The sequence below is a fragment of the Pseudorasbora parva genome, chromosome 23 (genome assembly GCF_024679245.1).
Source record: "Pseudorasbora parva isolate DD20220531a chromosome 23, ASM2467924v1, whole genome shotgun sequence".
Lineage (NCBI taxonomy): Eukaryota > Metazoa > Chordata > Actinopteri > Cypriniformes > Gobionidae > Pseudorasbora > Pseudorasbora parva.
The window spans coordinates 32,384,354-32,400,679 of NC_090194.1; the positions used below are offsets into that span (position 1 = coordinate 32,384,354).

Consider the following 16,326-nt stretch of genomic DNA (forward strand, 5'->3'; position numbering starts at 1 on the left):
TATATATATATATATATATATATATATATATATATATATATATATATATATATATAGCCATATGTATATTCACAGCCATTTTCCGTTAATGTACACACAGCACCCCAAATTGACAGAAAAACACAGAATTGTTGACATTTTTGCAGATTTAAAAAAGAAAAACTGAAATATCACATGGTTCTAAGTATTCAGACCCTTTGCTCAGAAAAGACATATATATACCGATGTAGAGAGGGTCTAGTGCCCTTGTTAGCATCCGCGCCTCCTTTTCCAAAATAGCTGATTCGAATCCCACCTGGAGAAGGTTGAGCTATATATATATATATATATATTGCTCAATCCTCTATATATATATACATAGACACATACATATATAATGTATAAGGTTATGTAAAATGTCCCAAAGCCAAGCAAGCATGTTTGTTTATCCCAGTCTTCCAGTGATATCTCTCAGATCCGAGAGCTTCAGGCTGAAATGGAAGAACTGAAGAAACAGCGACAGACCCTACAGGAGGAGGTGAGACAGACCTGCAGACAGACACACTGAGATATAGACATGTGATGTCCATTCACAGGTGGAACTGGCACATATGAACACAGTTTGCATACTTCTACTGACCACGTAAAATACTACTGCGCTTCTGTTAGTAAAATGTGTACTTTTAAGTTTGAAGTACACATGAAAGAAAGAAAGAAAGAAAGAAAGAAAGAAAGAAAGAAAGAATATAGACAATCTTTGATGTTGACTTCGCAATGCCTTGTCTGACTGTTTAATACTGTTTTAAAAATCTTTCAGAATGTTTTAGCGCATGTTTTAACATGTTAAGCACATTTAACACATTAATAGCCTGCTTTAGCAAGTTGCTATTATGTTTTAGAATTACTAACTTGATTTAATTTACAGTATCTGTTGCTAGCATCTTTCTGTTATGTTTTAGCATATTGCTAGCACATTTTAACATTTTGATAGCATGTTTGTGCATTTTGCTAGCAAGATTTAACATAACTTGCTAGCTTGTTTGCTATTATGTATTTGCAACCTGCTAGCATGATTTAACATGCTGTTAGCATTTTTTTAGCATTAGCACTTTTTGAATACGCTTATTTTCAGAGTATTACGATTCGGGACACTCTAATCCTTATCTCAAATAGGCCTACTTTTATTATATTTTCATTTTTATTTTATTGTAAATTCACTTCCACTGAGCAAGACTGTCGTCAACATGAAGTTAAAATCGTGTTTGTATTTCTTTGAGCTGTTTCACAAGCGTGGTTGTAACCCAGCAGTGCTTATCTTCCCAGCTGCAGACGAGTGTAGCACGTGTGCAGTTCCTGGAGTCGTCCACGGTGGCCCGTAGCATTGTAAGCAAGCAAGAAGCTCGTATCTGTGATCTAGAGAACAAATTGGAGTTCCAGAGAGGACAGGTCAAGAGATTTGAGGTCAGTCCAGCTTCCACTTTATTCTCATTCTCAGAGAGGATCTTTATAGTCTTACTGTGTGTGTGTGTGTGTGTGTGTGTGTGTGTGTGTGTGTGTGTGTGTGTGTGTGTGTGTGTGTGTGTATTCAGGTCCTGGTTCTGCGTCTAAGGGACAGTGTTGTGCGGCTGGGCGAGGAGCTGGAGCAGGCGGCCCAGGCCGAGGCCAGAGAGAGGGAGAACTCTCGATACTATCAGCAGAGACTGGCGGATATGAGACTGGAAATGGACGACCTGAGTGTCAGAGAACAGGAGAGCAGCCGTCGACGCATGGAGCTGGTGACTGACACAAACAAACATAATCATAGCTGATGAAGTAACACACTATTTTTCACTAGTCAGTACAATTTTGTTTTTGAAAGATGTTTCTTATGCTCACTAAGGCTGCATTAATTTGATCAAAAACTGAACAATGAATGTTTTTTTATTTGAATATACTAAAAAATATATATTTCTGTGATCAAAGCTGAATTTTCAGCATCATTACTCCAGCCTTCATTGTCACATGATCCTTCAGAAATCATTCTAATATGATGATTTTGCTGCTCAAGAAACATTTATTATCAATGTTGAAAACAGCTGTAATATTAAGATTTAACAGTTATTAACAATTAAATAATTACTTATATTATCTTACTGTGATATATTCATATTTTACGATTATTATTATTTAAATATTAATAAAACATGTATTTATAATTTTGACATTATCTTGCATATAAATGTTGCAAGATAAATGATATAAATGATATGTTTTTAAGGTCCTTTAAAGGGAAACTTTACCGCTTTTTCATATTAAACTATGTTATTCCCTTAAAGGGTTACTTCAGCGATTAGCATATGGCTTTGTATCAGTAGAAACCCTGGAGTATATTCAAATGATTGTGCTTTCCCCCCTCATATCACCTTGAGACAAGAGATTTATGCATTTTATTTCTGGAAAAAATTCCTCAGATGGGAGGAATCGGAGGAATTTTTGGCCAGAGGCTAAAGACTACAGCCAGCAGAGGGAGCTATTACCACGTTTTCAACTCGCACATGGGGGATGGAGATCGCACTCACAGCTCAGCTCGAGCAGCCACAGCCTCAGGTTTTCATGTAAACGGGGCGGCAGGCGAAGCAAAGTGTTTAAACTTCTCAAATTAATTCCTATGAAAGTTGAGCTTCCAAAGACATGAACTGAAAACGCGCCAGACTGAACACGCGCTGTGAATCTATGCCGCGAGTGCGGTCACATTTACCTCAGCTCTCATCACGAAAGCTCATTCAGCTCATTCATCACGAATGTGTGTAATTTGACTCTGCAGTTTGGGCTGTGACACTTTCTCAGCGGCTAAATCACAATATATTGAACAGACACGTTCAGTTTTTAAATGTAGTGGTCTGTTCTCTTACTGAACTGATTTTTATGAAGATGATCGCGGTCGCGGAGGGAAAGTGATCAGTGATCCAGTAATCTAGTAGCGGTGGCTTTGGGAGTGGCCTCGTAGGGCAGTGAAGCATTCTGGGAATTGTTGTCTTTCATCCCCATGAGACAAAAATACATTTTCTGTCTTTTCTCAGTCTAGAAAGCACCAAAATTAAAAAATAATTTCACATTTCTACTACATTAATGACCTAGTTTAAATACAGATTCATCTTCCCATCGCTGAAGTACTCCTTTAACTAGATGAGTTGATACATACCTCTCTCATCTCTAATCGCTTTGACACGTGGTGATGATCTGATAGCATTTAGCTTAGCCACTAAGCCTAGTTAAGTCAGTATGGTACCAACAGAGATCTAGTTAGAAGCTAATTTCTTTTCAATAGGGGGGAGGGGGAGATGTGAGGAGGATGTTTCAGCCCGTGACTTTTTACTGCACCGAGTCAAAGTACTCTCAGAAGTGCTATTCTGCCATACATTAGAGTTCTCATTTTTAATCCGCTTAGAAAGCGCCACGTTTTATTTTGTCATCATACTAGGTCGTTCAACTATTCGTGTAACTGTATTTAAATAGGGGAAACGTGGAGTTGTTTGGTCGCTTCTAACTTGATCTCTGTTTGGTCCATAGTGAATGAACTGGGCTTAGTGGGCTAAGCTAAATGCTATCAGATTGTAAAGGGAATAACATAGTTTAATATTGGAAAGCGGTGAAGTATCCTTTAAAGAATTTAAAAATAACTAATTGAAATATTTTACAACATTATAATCATGTTGTTATTGTGACCCTTTGATCAATATAATGCATGCTTAATGAATAAAAGTATTAAAAAAAATTAAAAACAAAAAAATCTCACTGACCCAAAACGTCAGTAAGGTAGTCGTGTGGATTTATATCAGTCAATACCAATAAATTAAAAAATAAATTACAAATAAAGGCAAATACCTGATATAACCTAAGTATTAAATTGAATACAGTTGTAGAATCCTTAATTTTCTGTAATATATTAAAATAAAAAAATGCTGAAATCATCATTGATCTTTGAATTTGTGTGAGAATGTTCGTTATAATTGAACAGCTTTTGTGAAACTCCACAGCAGGTTGAACGACTGTCCTCATAACTAATGTATTCATATGTACAACCGCTCGCTGCATTTTCCCCCTTAGTGGCCGCCACGAGCCTGACACGTTATTGCCCAGGAGAATACAACGAACTCTCCTGAAAAACCTGTAAATATTCATAATTTAACACAAAGGAGGAGTCCCTACATCAGTACAGCACCTGGCGGCGTGTAATGCATTTTGACCTGCGTTCTGAGAGTCAAAAGGGGTTTCGAAATTATGAATATTAGCTACAGCGTTACCAGTGTCTGGTGCATACACAGAGAGTGAAGTCTGGGATGTGTTCCTTCCCGATGCTAAGACAAGCGCACACACATGCTGAGGCTCTCCAGGTTATTGGTTATGAAAGGGAGGGGGCAACAGCGAAGGTGTGGTTGTCATGGAGATGAGAGGAGCGGAATGGGATTTGTTGTATCAATAACCTTGAGGAGACAATGGGAATTAATCACAGACAGACAGTGGCGGCTCGTCCAGTAGAGCAAGAGACTGGGGACGGACAAAGAAGGGAAGAGGAAAATGAATCGTGTAATCAGTCGCTCCACTGGCTCTCGAGCACTCATTATCAAATTATTCTGTAAACAATAGCTTGTGATCGATAGCACAAGATTGTCCTTTAGCAAACAGGCACTTTAGAAGTTAAAGAAAAAGGCTTGCCAAAAAAACACTATTATACAGTGATTTTATTTATTTATTTCTGTGTAAATTAAGGCCAGTACTACACATATTTTAAATGTAACTTTTGTATTTGTGTGAAGTATTTTACATTTGATTGAAATATAATATAGAAGAAAATATACTTTATTTTCATTACAAATACATATACAGTATATTACATTACAAATTTATACATACATTACTGGCCAAAAGTGATGTCCGGAGGGGATTTTTTATTTGTTATGAACCTACAAATAAAAGCATCAACATATGAGGAAAATATTTCATTTTTCAAATCTGAGGGAAGAACAAAACACTGAACTTGGTCAAGGTATTTTACAAAATTATTTGACAAATAAAGGCAAACTACAGCTTCAGGTTTTATTTTACTATGCAAAGCATTTTCATAAAAAAATGCAAAAAGCTGACATGAAAAGCATGCATTGACTACAGCATAATCGGATATTAATATTTAGTTGGTTCTCTCTGGTTTTTGCATGTGTCCATAATTCTTTGAACTACAGCCTGGCCAAAAATGATGTTTCATTGCGTTATCATAAATAAAACAATTGACTCCAAGCTCAACTATGCAAAATATATATATATATTGGTGGTCTCTTAATTTTTTTCCGAGCTGTATTATACTTATACTTATTGCAGTCCATAACTTTATGCACTGTAGCCTTTAATAAACAGATCTGCATGCGTCTTGCGGACAAACATTGCATCCGGAGCTACTTCTCTCAGTTTACGTCTATGGCGAGTCACGCAGGGACTGTGCTCCTCCGCAGCGGTTCCTACCAGACCGCTCTGAAATAGTCCCAATATAACACTTATTATAAGTGTACCATAATGATTCAGGCCAAGACAAAAACACAGTTTGGAAAATGGATTAATGTTGTACATTCTTATTATATAAATTTTGTAAATCTTGAACACAAAAAAAGTTACGGACAGCAGCATTAATTTTCTTTAAATCAAAAAGTATTTTGGGGTGAATGAAATCTTTTTCACCTCTATACTGTTACATAATATTAATCTTGAACAAATATGGATAAATACTCAAATATAAATTTATGTTTTGACAATGCATAGAATTTTTTTGTTTAAATGTGTTGTTTTTTGTATTCAAAAAGTTAAAAGGATAAAAACAACTCTGTAGGCCTCAAATTCATAACCTCTTTAATATGCCACATTAATATGCTTTCTTAAAAAAATGTGAGCAGCCTAATAATGATGCCAGCCTTACCGAGCAATTAATTAATTTGATATATTTTGAGATTAAACACTTGGATAATGATTTCTCTTGTCCTATTGCAAGGTCTTTATTTCCTCTGGAGATCCAGTGTGACCGTCACACGTTATCTGATTTTAACTTGTCTTATCTGTTTCCAGGAAATGCAAGTGGAAGAGCTTAGTGCAGTAAGACAGACCCTGCAAGCTGATCTAGAGACATCAATCCGGCGTATCGTTGATCTACAAGCTGCGCTGGAGGAGGTGGAGTCCAGCGATGAAAGTGATACTGAAAGGTATCGCTAGCGGCGTGCGCCTGACCTTTTCTATTTCCTTTTTTGTTTGCATACCTCAGTCTAGCATAGCAAGGGGACACGAGCTGCATTCACATGGACCCTAATAATCAGATTGTAATCGGACTAGTAGTACAGTTGAAATAAAAAAGTCACATGTAATCACGTCATTTGGAATTAATTGGAAAATCCAATTAAAATGTCTTTCCAATGGTAAGGGGCGGTTTAAACCTTTTCTGATCCGATCAGAGGACATGTAAACACTGATCGGATTGAAAACTGAAACTGCAAAGTATTGCGCATGTACAATGACATAGAAATGGCTTAATGACATATACTGTTATGAATGACTGTCATGTTATTCTAAAAACTTCCTTCCAAGGACAGAGTCCCAACAGTCCTTGTTTTAACCCATAGACTTGTTTCGGGAGCGGGAAGGACGGCACAACGGTTCATGTGCTTGTCATCCCCTTGCTAGGACCCTAAATAGATAAATATTAAATCTACTCTTTAAAACAAAGAAAAGAAGTGAAGTAGGAGAATATTATACGCAAACAGCGAGAAACTCTAAATGTCCGTTCAGTGTTAAAAAATCATTTCTGATTTTAAGCATGACATAAATGTGCACATCAACCGAATCACTTTATTTAGCCTCCATGTAAACACTCAGTTGAAACAAAATGTGTCCATGTAAATATAGCTACTGTCTGAAACCCAGTTTGGAAACTATACATTCTATATACACTGATCAGGCAAAACATTATGACGTGAAATAAATAACACTGATTCTCTTCATCACGGCACCTGTTAGTGGGTGGGAGATATTAGGCAGCAAGTGAACATTTTGTCAAAGTGGATGTGGAAAATTGGCAAGTGTAAGGATTTGAGCGAGTATGACAAGGGCCAAATTGTGTTGGCTAGACGACTGGGTCAGGGCATCTCCATAACTGCAGCTTGGCGAGACTGGCCCATGTTGTCCGATCAAAGAAACGAGCTACTGTAGCTCAAATTGCTCAAGAAGTTAATGCCCTTGCTGACCCCAGTCCACCTCTGAAAGTGCCAATAGTGGGCACATGAGCATCAGAACTGGACCACGGAGTAATAGAAGAAGATGGCCTGGTCTGATGAATCACGTTTTTTTTTACATCACATGGATAGCCGGTTGTGTGTGTGTGGCTTACCTGGGGAACACATGGCACCAGGATGCACAATGGAAAGAAGGCAAGCCAGAGGAGGCAGTGTGATGCTTTGGGCAATGTTCTGCTGGGAAAACTTGGGTCCTCCCATCCATGTGGATGTTACTTTGACATGTACCAAAGACCATGTACACCCTTTCATGGAAACGGTATTCCCTGGTGGCAGTGGCCTCTTTCAGCAGGATAATGCACCTACCACAATGCAAAAATGGTTCAGGAATGGTTTAGGAGCACAACAACAAGTTTGAGCTGTTAACTTAGCCTCCAAACAAACAAGTCCGATGCATGAAGGCCCACCTCGCAACTTACAGGATCTGCTGCTAACATCTTGGTGCCAGATACCACAGCACACCTTTAGGGGTCTGTGGAGTCCATGCCTCAACGCAGAGCCGGCCCAGCCACTAAGCGACCCTTGCAATTGCAAAGGGCCCCGTGGCCAGCAGAGGGCCCCCTAGAGAGTGCACGCACCTCGCCTCATCTGTTTGGGGAGGTGTTTATTATACTCGAAGCGCAGACTGGGTGCAGGCGTGATGAGACGTCATGCTCGGCCAGATTCGCCTCGAGCTTCTTCGGTTGCGGAGCCGCACGCAAAGTTACAAAATTTGACGTGCACACCGCCAAGCGAAATTGGGTCTCGCGCACTCCTCGTTGACGCAATTTTTGCCGCGCTCGTGCGGACGCGTCAAGTATAAACAAGGCTTAAAGCTACACTGAAGTTGGCCGTGTGATAAATGCAAGTTAATTCTTCAGTTCAATATTTGTGTCTAAAAAAGGCACATAAGTTCCTGTAGAGATAGCAAACACATTCTCCTTTTTTTTTTTTTGCCAAATAAATGAAAGCATGTCATCAATGTCTTTCTCTTGCTGTATCAAAATCTCACCTAGCTTTCCTCAGAGATAGTCAAGTTCAGTTTGTGCATGATTACATGATATAACAATTGTGTTAATACTGTATCCTGAATTGTGGATAAGTAAGCTATATATCATATTATGCTGAAGTAAATTTCTGGAGTCTTAACAAGTAAAAGCAAAAACAACAACAACAACCGTACAGAACTTAAAAACCGTGACCCTAAAGCCGTGATACGAACCGAACCGTGGCTTTTGTGAACCGTGCCACTAGGGCTGGGAATCGATTCCAAAAAGAATCGATTCCTCGATTCCAAGGCGTTGGGAATCGAGAATCGATTCCAACGTTTGGAATCGATTCCATCGGGGGGAATCGACTCCTCTTTATTCACTTGTCTCTCACTTACTAATAATGATTGGAAGTCTATTTAATTTTTGCAAAAGGTTCTTTTGAACAGTTAGTTTCAAATAACGAGTTAAAAATAAAGCAATTCAGCTGGGGTTTTTTGCGTCATTGCGTGATGACGTCGCTAGAACGTAATTCTAACTACTTATTTTTATGGTATGAAACGTTCAAATCAAGCCATGTGAACGCATATCGCTTAGTTTAATAGTGTTTATTGTCATTGTTTCCTTCTGTGATCCTGCATCGTGGACAAGTTTGCTACATTTTGCACACAAAAACTCCATAATTTTAAATTGTGAAATGGTTGTTGTCCACAACGGTAGGTTTTGAGAGCTGCTTACAGATGCAGATGTGAGGGTCTTATTTTAATTTTCTATTTTCTTTTATTTTCTTTAATCCATTGATAACTGAAAGAAAATGCGCCTAGACTAGAGTACAGCTTAATGACCGAGTCTATGTTGCTATAGTAATGAACGCAACTTGCTCGCACATCTGATTGACAAATAAACTGCACACTCTTATATTATTGTTTTTGTTAATATTGTGGTTATTTTGCCTCGTACATTCTGTGCAAAAGCACTTATTTGAACATCGTTTAACTTAACTGTGCACATGCATTTTAGACATGTCATGAAGTTTTAAACATGCTATAAATGCACATCCATGAATAATGTGCATTCCTTTTTATTTATTAGGCAAAATCGCATTTACTTCTGGGCTATATGGGCCATTTTAGGAGAATCCATCATTTAAAATTCACCAGAGTTATGGAAATGTATCATCATTTTACAAATAAAGTTTCGGAGAAGGATACTTTCTACATCCTTCTATCCTGCGGTAACTCCGGAACTAGGTTCCTCCATCGATTTTGTTAAAAAAAGAAAAATCGAAAAGGAATCGAAAACAACAGTGCGGAATCGATTCTTGGAATCGACTCCTTCGATTCCGGAAACAGGAATTGGAATCGGAATCGATTCCAAAAATTTCGGAATCGACCAGCCCTATGTGTACCTAAAGCAGTTTTCATCAATTTTATTTATTGCTTTTGGTATTTATTCAAGTGTATTTTTTGTTAACAGACTGAGAGTCCATTGCTTTTCTTGTTTTTTGGTTGTTTTGTTAATTTATTGTGGATATTTAAAATGTTTTCCGCATCAGTCTTTAGAGATAAAAGTTTATTGATCTTTAAAAAAGGTGTACCTGCATTATTATGCCATTATCATTATTTTAGATGAAAATGAACGAAAAATCTTATCATTTATCGCAATAATTTCTTGACCAATTTATTGTCCAGCAAAATTTGTTATCGTGTGCTGTTTTTGCCTTAAATTAAAACATAATTTAATAGACTACAAAATTTTTAAGTAACATAGTAGATATATGTACAGTATAGTTATAAGGTAGTCATTGCTTTTCTTTAGGCCTTACTTAAAACGGTCAAGGGCCTCCAACCAAATTTTGCTTAGGGCCCCCAAAGGTCTAGGGCCGGCTCTGCCTCAACGCGTCAGGGCTGTTTTGGCAGCAAAAGGGAGACCAACACAATATTATATTATTATTGTTATTATGTCATAATGTTATGCCTGATTGGTGTCTATATATACGGTGTGTGTATTAGTTTGCTTCCCTCTGGATTTAAAGTTTTGCTTTTTGCTGTTACTTTTAATTGTTTTCATTCTTTTTCAGTTGATCTGAAATGTTGAAATGTAAAGAGATTTTCCTCACTCCGCAAAATCAAGGCCACACTTTAGTACTATAAATGCTTCAATAATGCCTTTCTCCCTCGACACCCATAGTAAAATGGAGTCTGATGTATCGGAGTTCACAGACTTTGATCTTCTCCGCCAGACCGCTTAGACTTCCCTGAAAATTTGATATGCTTGCTTTCCTCGTACCCCCAACCCTTTTAGCTTTCCACGCCACTCCTGTACGTCTCTGACTGCGTCTCCCTCTTCACAGTGTGCAGACGGCTGTGGAGTCGTTCTCTAGAAGGAAAGATCTGTAAGCACTCCATCCCCCATCCTGTTGTTGCTCTACTGTTCAATTTCTGTGTTATGCATTTGGGAATGAGCAATAATGCCGGTTTCAAACTAGGCCACTGGTTGTATATTGGACTGGACGATATAGGGAAAGAATGTCTTGATTTCCTCTGAATTTATAGAAATTTTCAGAAATTTCTTGATTCGTTTTTTAGACTTTTAAAATATATGCAATTTTAGTGCTTTTTAGTCATTAATATTTTAACAAAAATTATAGAATGCTAAACCTTCAATACATATATTTTTATAATTACATTATTTAATCAAATTAAACCAACCTACTAGCTGTTTTTGCTACTTACGTTTAAATATGAGCTGCACTTAAAAATATTAGTCGTAGCATTCTCATACTCACAAATCCCTTGACAAAGAAGGATTGTGGAACTAAACTGACACAATCTTCAAAAAACTTAACAGCCTAATAAAAGTGCATTAAAGTCATCAAGGACGTTACAAAATTTTATATTGCCAGAAAAAGGATTGCAAATCTATTCCCTATATTTTCTGGATCTAGTAGTTGCATAACATACATTAACGTTTGCTGCAACTTGAAATGTACTGCTTTATGCAGTGTGATTTCTTTTTTGCATATAAATGCACGGCGTCTCTTTGTGAACCGCGGCTTAATGGCTTTGGTGGACTCTAACACATAACCATCCTTCTCTCTTTGGTCTAAAAAGTCCCCATCAAATACTACAAGTAAATGTTGATGGATGGGCCAACGCTGCGTTTGGCTGTTAATGTTGCTTGCTTAGCCTGTTGCTCAGTATTGTAAGTGTATAAGGTCACGTTTCCTTTGACGCATCTGTATGAAGATAGACGAGAGTCTCTGTTGGGTGGATGTTGAACAGACACCTACTCGTTGGACACAAACCGCCGCGTACCCACACAGCCACTTCACTTTGCTTTGTTAAATGCAAGAAGCTTTCCTCTCTGCTAGAAAGTCCTTTTAAAGTTCACCAGCTGTGATATGCTTTGTCCTCTGAATAATGCATGTGCGTTAGGCGAGACCCCCCGCTTCTCTTCTCTTTCAATTGTCTGTGCGAGCGAAAAGGGGGAAAAGGAACTGTGTTGCAGTTGCTCAGTCGTTTGGCTCTTAAATCTCTGTATGAATGTGGTGAGACTGATTACAAGAGCAAGGTAGGAGAGAACCCATGGCAGATGCAAGCAAATTAACAACGTTTTTCTTACCTTTCTCTTGTATGCTTGACTGAGAGCTTCTGGAAGCTAAAATACGTTTGACACAATAGCTCTGTTCCAAAACGTAGTGAGCTGGCTGCCATTTGAAGGAATCATAGGTGTGCACACAACATGAAAGCGTTTCTAACAGGTAAATAACTTGTTTTGAGCAAATTCGAAGGCAGCATCTCATGTATCCATAAATGCAAAATTCATTGCAACAAGCAAGTACTGAATTGGTACTGAAAAGCAGAACTGAAAACAGTGAGTCATTGTCCAACACACTGGACAAAATTCCAACAAAATGGACAGAGATTCAAATAAATAAATTACATTTTTTTTAAATAGAATTTTTCTTCTAATAGATGACAGTTATGTATTATTGCAGGTGTGCTAGATAAGCCTTTAATATAGTCCATAAAGGGCTCCCAAGTCTTATAAAAGGTTTTAAGTGAGCCACACGGTGAGCATCTTAACTTTTCAAGTCTAATACAGTAATAATAAGTACAAGTCCTGTATTCACCTGTCATGGGTCGGGGAGAAGCATGTTTCCACTTCAAATCAATCACTTATGAGGATTCATGGCTACACTCTTAAAAATAAATGATTAATATAAAAATATATAGATAATAAAGCAAATAAATCAATTGATGGCAAGCAGGGGTAATTCTAGGATTTTCATTTTAGGGGGGCTCAGCCACCAATGAGGGTTTTCATATCCCACAATATCCTTGCAGAACTATACTACCGTTATACAGCTATGGAAAAAATGAAGAGACCACTTAAAGGGTTAGTTCACCCAAAAATGAAAATTTAGTCATTAATGACTAACCCTAATGTCGTTCCACACCCGTAAGACCTCCGTTCATCTTCAGAACACAAATGAAGATATTTTTGTTGAAATCCGATGGCTTAGAAAGACCTTCATTGACACCGATGTCATTTCCTCTCTCAAGAAGACCTATAAAAGGCACTAAATACGTCGTTACAAAGCCCATCTCACTACAGTGGTTCTACAATCATTTTATAAAGCAACGAGAATAGATTTTGTGCGCAAAACCCCCTGAAATAATGGCTTATATAGTGATGGGCCGATTTCAAAACAATGTTTAGAATGTTATGAATCAGTGTATCGATTCATGATTCGGTAATGTCACGTGATTTAAGCAGTTAGGCAGTTTGACATGCGATTCGAATCATGAATCAATACGCTGATTTGAAATCAGCCCATCACTATATAATTAATTATTTAGTTTTTTTTGCGCACAAAATCTATACTCATCGCTTCATAAAATGATTGTAGAGCCACTGTAGTGAGATGGGCTTTGTAACGCCGTCTTTAGTGCCTTTATGGGTCTTGAGAGAGGAAATGACATTGGTGTCAATGGAGGCCTTTCTGGGCCATCAGATTTCAACAAACATATCTTCATTTGTGTTCTGAAGATGAACGGAGGTCTTACGGGTGTCGAACGACATTAGGGTCAGTAATTCATGACAGATGTTTAATTTTTGGGTGAACTAACCCTTGAACATTGATTTCTCAATGTTAAGTGGTCTCTTAATTTTTACGGAGCTGTATATGGGGCAATTATTTCACTACCTTTATACACCTCAAAAAAAAATGGAGGTTTGACCTCCTAGCTTGCTACAGCCATGTTTATGCACACACCTTGTCCTATGCTTCGGGCGTTTGCTCTGCTCGTCGCTGCTGTGGACTGAAGAATGCTCTGAATAGCGCTGACTAGACGGGGCGGATCTGAAGCCTGCTGCCATTTTCATTTGAGTTTTAAAGTTGACTGAAGTGATCATAAATTAGTGTACAGATTACCGAGTTAATCACAACATTTAGGGGGCCAGGGCAGAAGTTTAGGGGGGCTGAATGCCAAGTCTTGCCTGTAGTCGACTGATAGTCGAATCGCGCGTGTGGGGATAACATTCGTAAAAACAAGCGTGACACTTGTTTGCAAAACTTGTGAGCAAAGATGATCATTTAACACATACTTAAATAGTAAAACGAATTAAAAATGACTGTAAACAGCACGAAGTGCTGATCATGTAATCTCCATATGAACTTATGATTGGCCCAAAGCAGGCTTCTTGCACTGTTCTGACTTTGTGTGTGCTCGCAAACTTCATTCTGTGTTCACTCAGCGCACATTACCGGTGATTTATTAGTAATGTAATGTTACAACTTACGTTACGGGTATACTACAAGAACTGATTTAACTGTATTTCTGAAAAGGTCATGTTCACACATGATCATTTACCAGTCATTTTAAATGTGCGAAAGGGACTATTGAGCATCCCCATCTATCCACAATGGCATGATTCGGCGATGAGATTGGAAGTCAAATCAGGCTCCTCCTAACGAAGCATCAAATCATCAACTATTCTGGGTCCCCCCTTACAAGTATCTTGGCTCAACGATTGCAGCTGATGGAAGCCTGAACCATGAAGTCACTGCGCGAGTCAATGCTGCCTGGCTGAAGTGGTGCACAACAACCAGCTTCCTGTGCAATAGAAGACAAGTGGCCGTCTCAAGTCGAAGATCTAACGTACCATCATTCATCCTGTTGCTCTATATGGCGCTCAGTGTTGACCTACGAGGAAAGAAGCAGAACGCCGCCTCTCCGGCATCACGCACTTTAATAATGTAATGTCTGTAATGATAAGCTACGCAAAGCCTGTCTTTGGTTACTTACTGTTATTTTCTGCGCACTGACCATACAATGCTTGCCAAAATGGGCCTCCAGCTGGAAGTCAGCGGAAAGCAACCACAGAAAAGACCAAAGCAGCACTGGCTCGACACTCTGCACAACGACCTCAAACTTACCAGTTTGGTCCACCGTTCAGCCAGCAGAAAAAAATTGGACCAAACTGGACCAAATTGCTACCAAACAGGATAAACGCTAAAGTAGTAGTTCTTTATTGGCATTGATGGTTCCATGAAAAACCTTTAACGTCCATGGATACTTTTAATTGAACAAAATGTTGTTAATGAAAAAAAAAAAACTTCTGAATTTTCACATTAAGAAAAGATGGTTCTTTTAAAGGGGGGGTGAAACACTCAGTTTCAGTCAGTGTCATGTCAATCTTGAGTACCTATAGAGTAGCATTGCATCCTGCATATCTCCGAAAAGTCTTTATTTTTTTTATAATTATATAAGAAAGATGCGCTGTTCCGAGTCTTTCCGAAAAAAGCCGAGCGGGTGGGGGCGTATCGTGTGGGCGGGGCTAAATAATGACGTGTGCTCGCTGCTGCTATTGTGTTGAGTGCGTCGTAAAGCTGTGTCATCCCTAACAGCGGGAAAAAACTTTATTCAAAATAAAAATATGGCTTTTAATCAGATACAGCCATACATCTATGATCCGGAATCAGACCCAGAGGCTGCAGTTGAACAGGAGCAGCAGCAAAAACGACTAGAGCAGGACGTCTCTATGTGGTACAAGTTATACACTAACTATATAATATGCTTAGCGACTTGTGTTATTTACATATTTATACTTGAATTATATCGTCGTATTTTTGTCTTTGAAGGTGTACATGTGGGAAGTGCAGTTGTGCACGTGTGTGTGTGTGTTTACGCGTGGTTTGTGTAGACAGTAAGCGGACTGGTTTTGCACGGCAGGCTAGTGTTTACATAGAAAGACACGGAATAGTAGCGCATTTGAATGAAGAAGCGCGCTTATTTAGTTCAACATATTTCCCCACTCTTTGTGTATTGTTGTTTGGAGTGCTTTTACAATACACAAACATAAAGTTACACATATAGTGGCCAGCTAAACAAATGTACACGCACTACACATCGCATGCTCCATTGATCAATTAACTATACGTGATCATGTTTGGGCTACTTGATGGCCATAGGCAAAAACACAGACATTTGAAGCAGTCTTACCGCCTGCGGTTCTAACGTTGGGACCTTTATCGTTGGGACTGCTCCATCCTTCAGCATTAGGCGATCGGAAAATCCGGCGTCGAGCTGGGCCTTGTTTATGAAACAGTCGGCACCGAAATGCAGCGAACAGACATAAACCTTTGTGCAAATCAGTTGCTGATCTGGAAAAGCAAATTACATCCACTGTTGCCTTAACGCGGGGTTTTTTGGCAATCTGTACAGGACTGTCTTGGTCTGGCAACCAAAAACGCACTTTTTTGGTGACATTGTTAATTTCTTGAAGTCACATCACCTGTGCAGCGCAGCCTACGAGCCAGCGCTTTGATGGGCGTAGCCTGTTGCTTTCGCACTCTCTCTCTCTCTCTCTCTCTCTCTCTCTCTCTCACGCTCTTCCGGTAGAATTGTCCGTACGGCCCATACAAGGAAATTCCGACCTTTTAACGTCAAGTGGACCCATGATCGCAAAAAATTTGCCGAAACGTATGACTAACCGGAAGTAGTATTTTTGACAAAGAAATACTCCCATCAAACGTCCACCTTAACTTTTGAAACTTTGTCTAT

General features: G+C 38.7%; 1 protein-coding gene across 5 annotated transcripts in view; it reads left to right on the plus strand.

Annotated features, from left to right (window-relative positions):
• The window catches only part of LOC137062315 (unconventional myosin-XVIIIb-like), a 66,364-nt gene that overhangs the window by 45,592 nt on the left and 4,446 nt on the right, over window positions 1–16,326 (plus strand). For 4 of the 5 annotated variants that reach the window (XM_067433180.1, XM_067433182.1, XM_067433184.1 and 1 more), the window contains 5 exons: window positions 434–517; window positions 1,303–1,440; window positions 1,569–1,754; window positions 6,070–6,203; window positions 10,608–10,649. In XM_067433180.1, the coding sequence (XP_067289281.1) occupies window positions 434–517; window positions 1,303–1,440; window positions 1,569–1,754; window positions 6,070–6,203; window positions 10,608–10,649 (584 nt within the window). The remainder of the gene's footprint in view (window positions 1–433; window positions 518–1,302; window positions 1,441–1,568; window positions 1,755–6,069; window positions 6,204–10,607; window positions 10,650–16,326) is intronic. The other variant, XM_067433183.1, reaches the window with a different exon arrangement.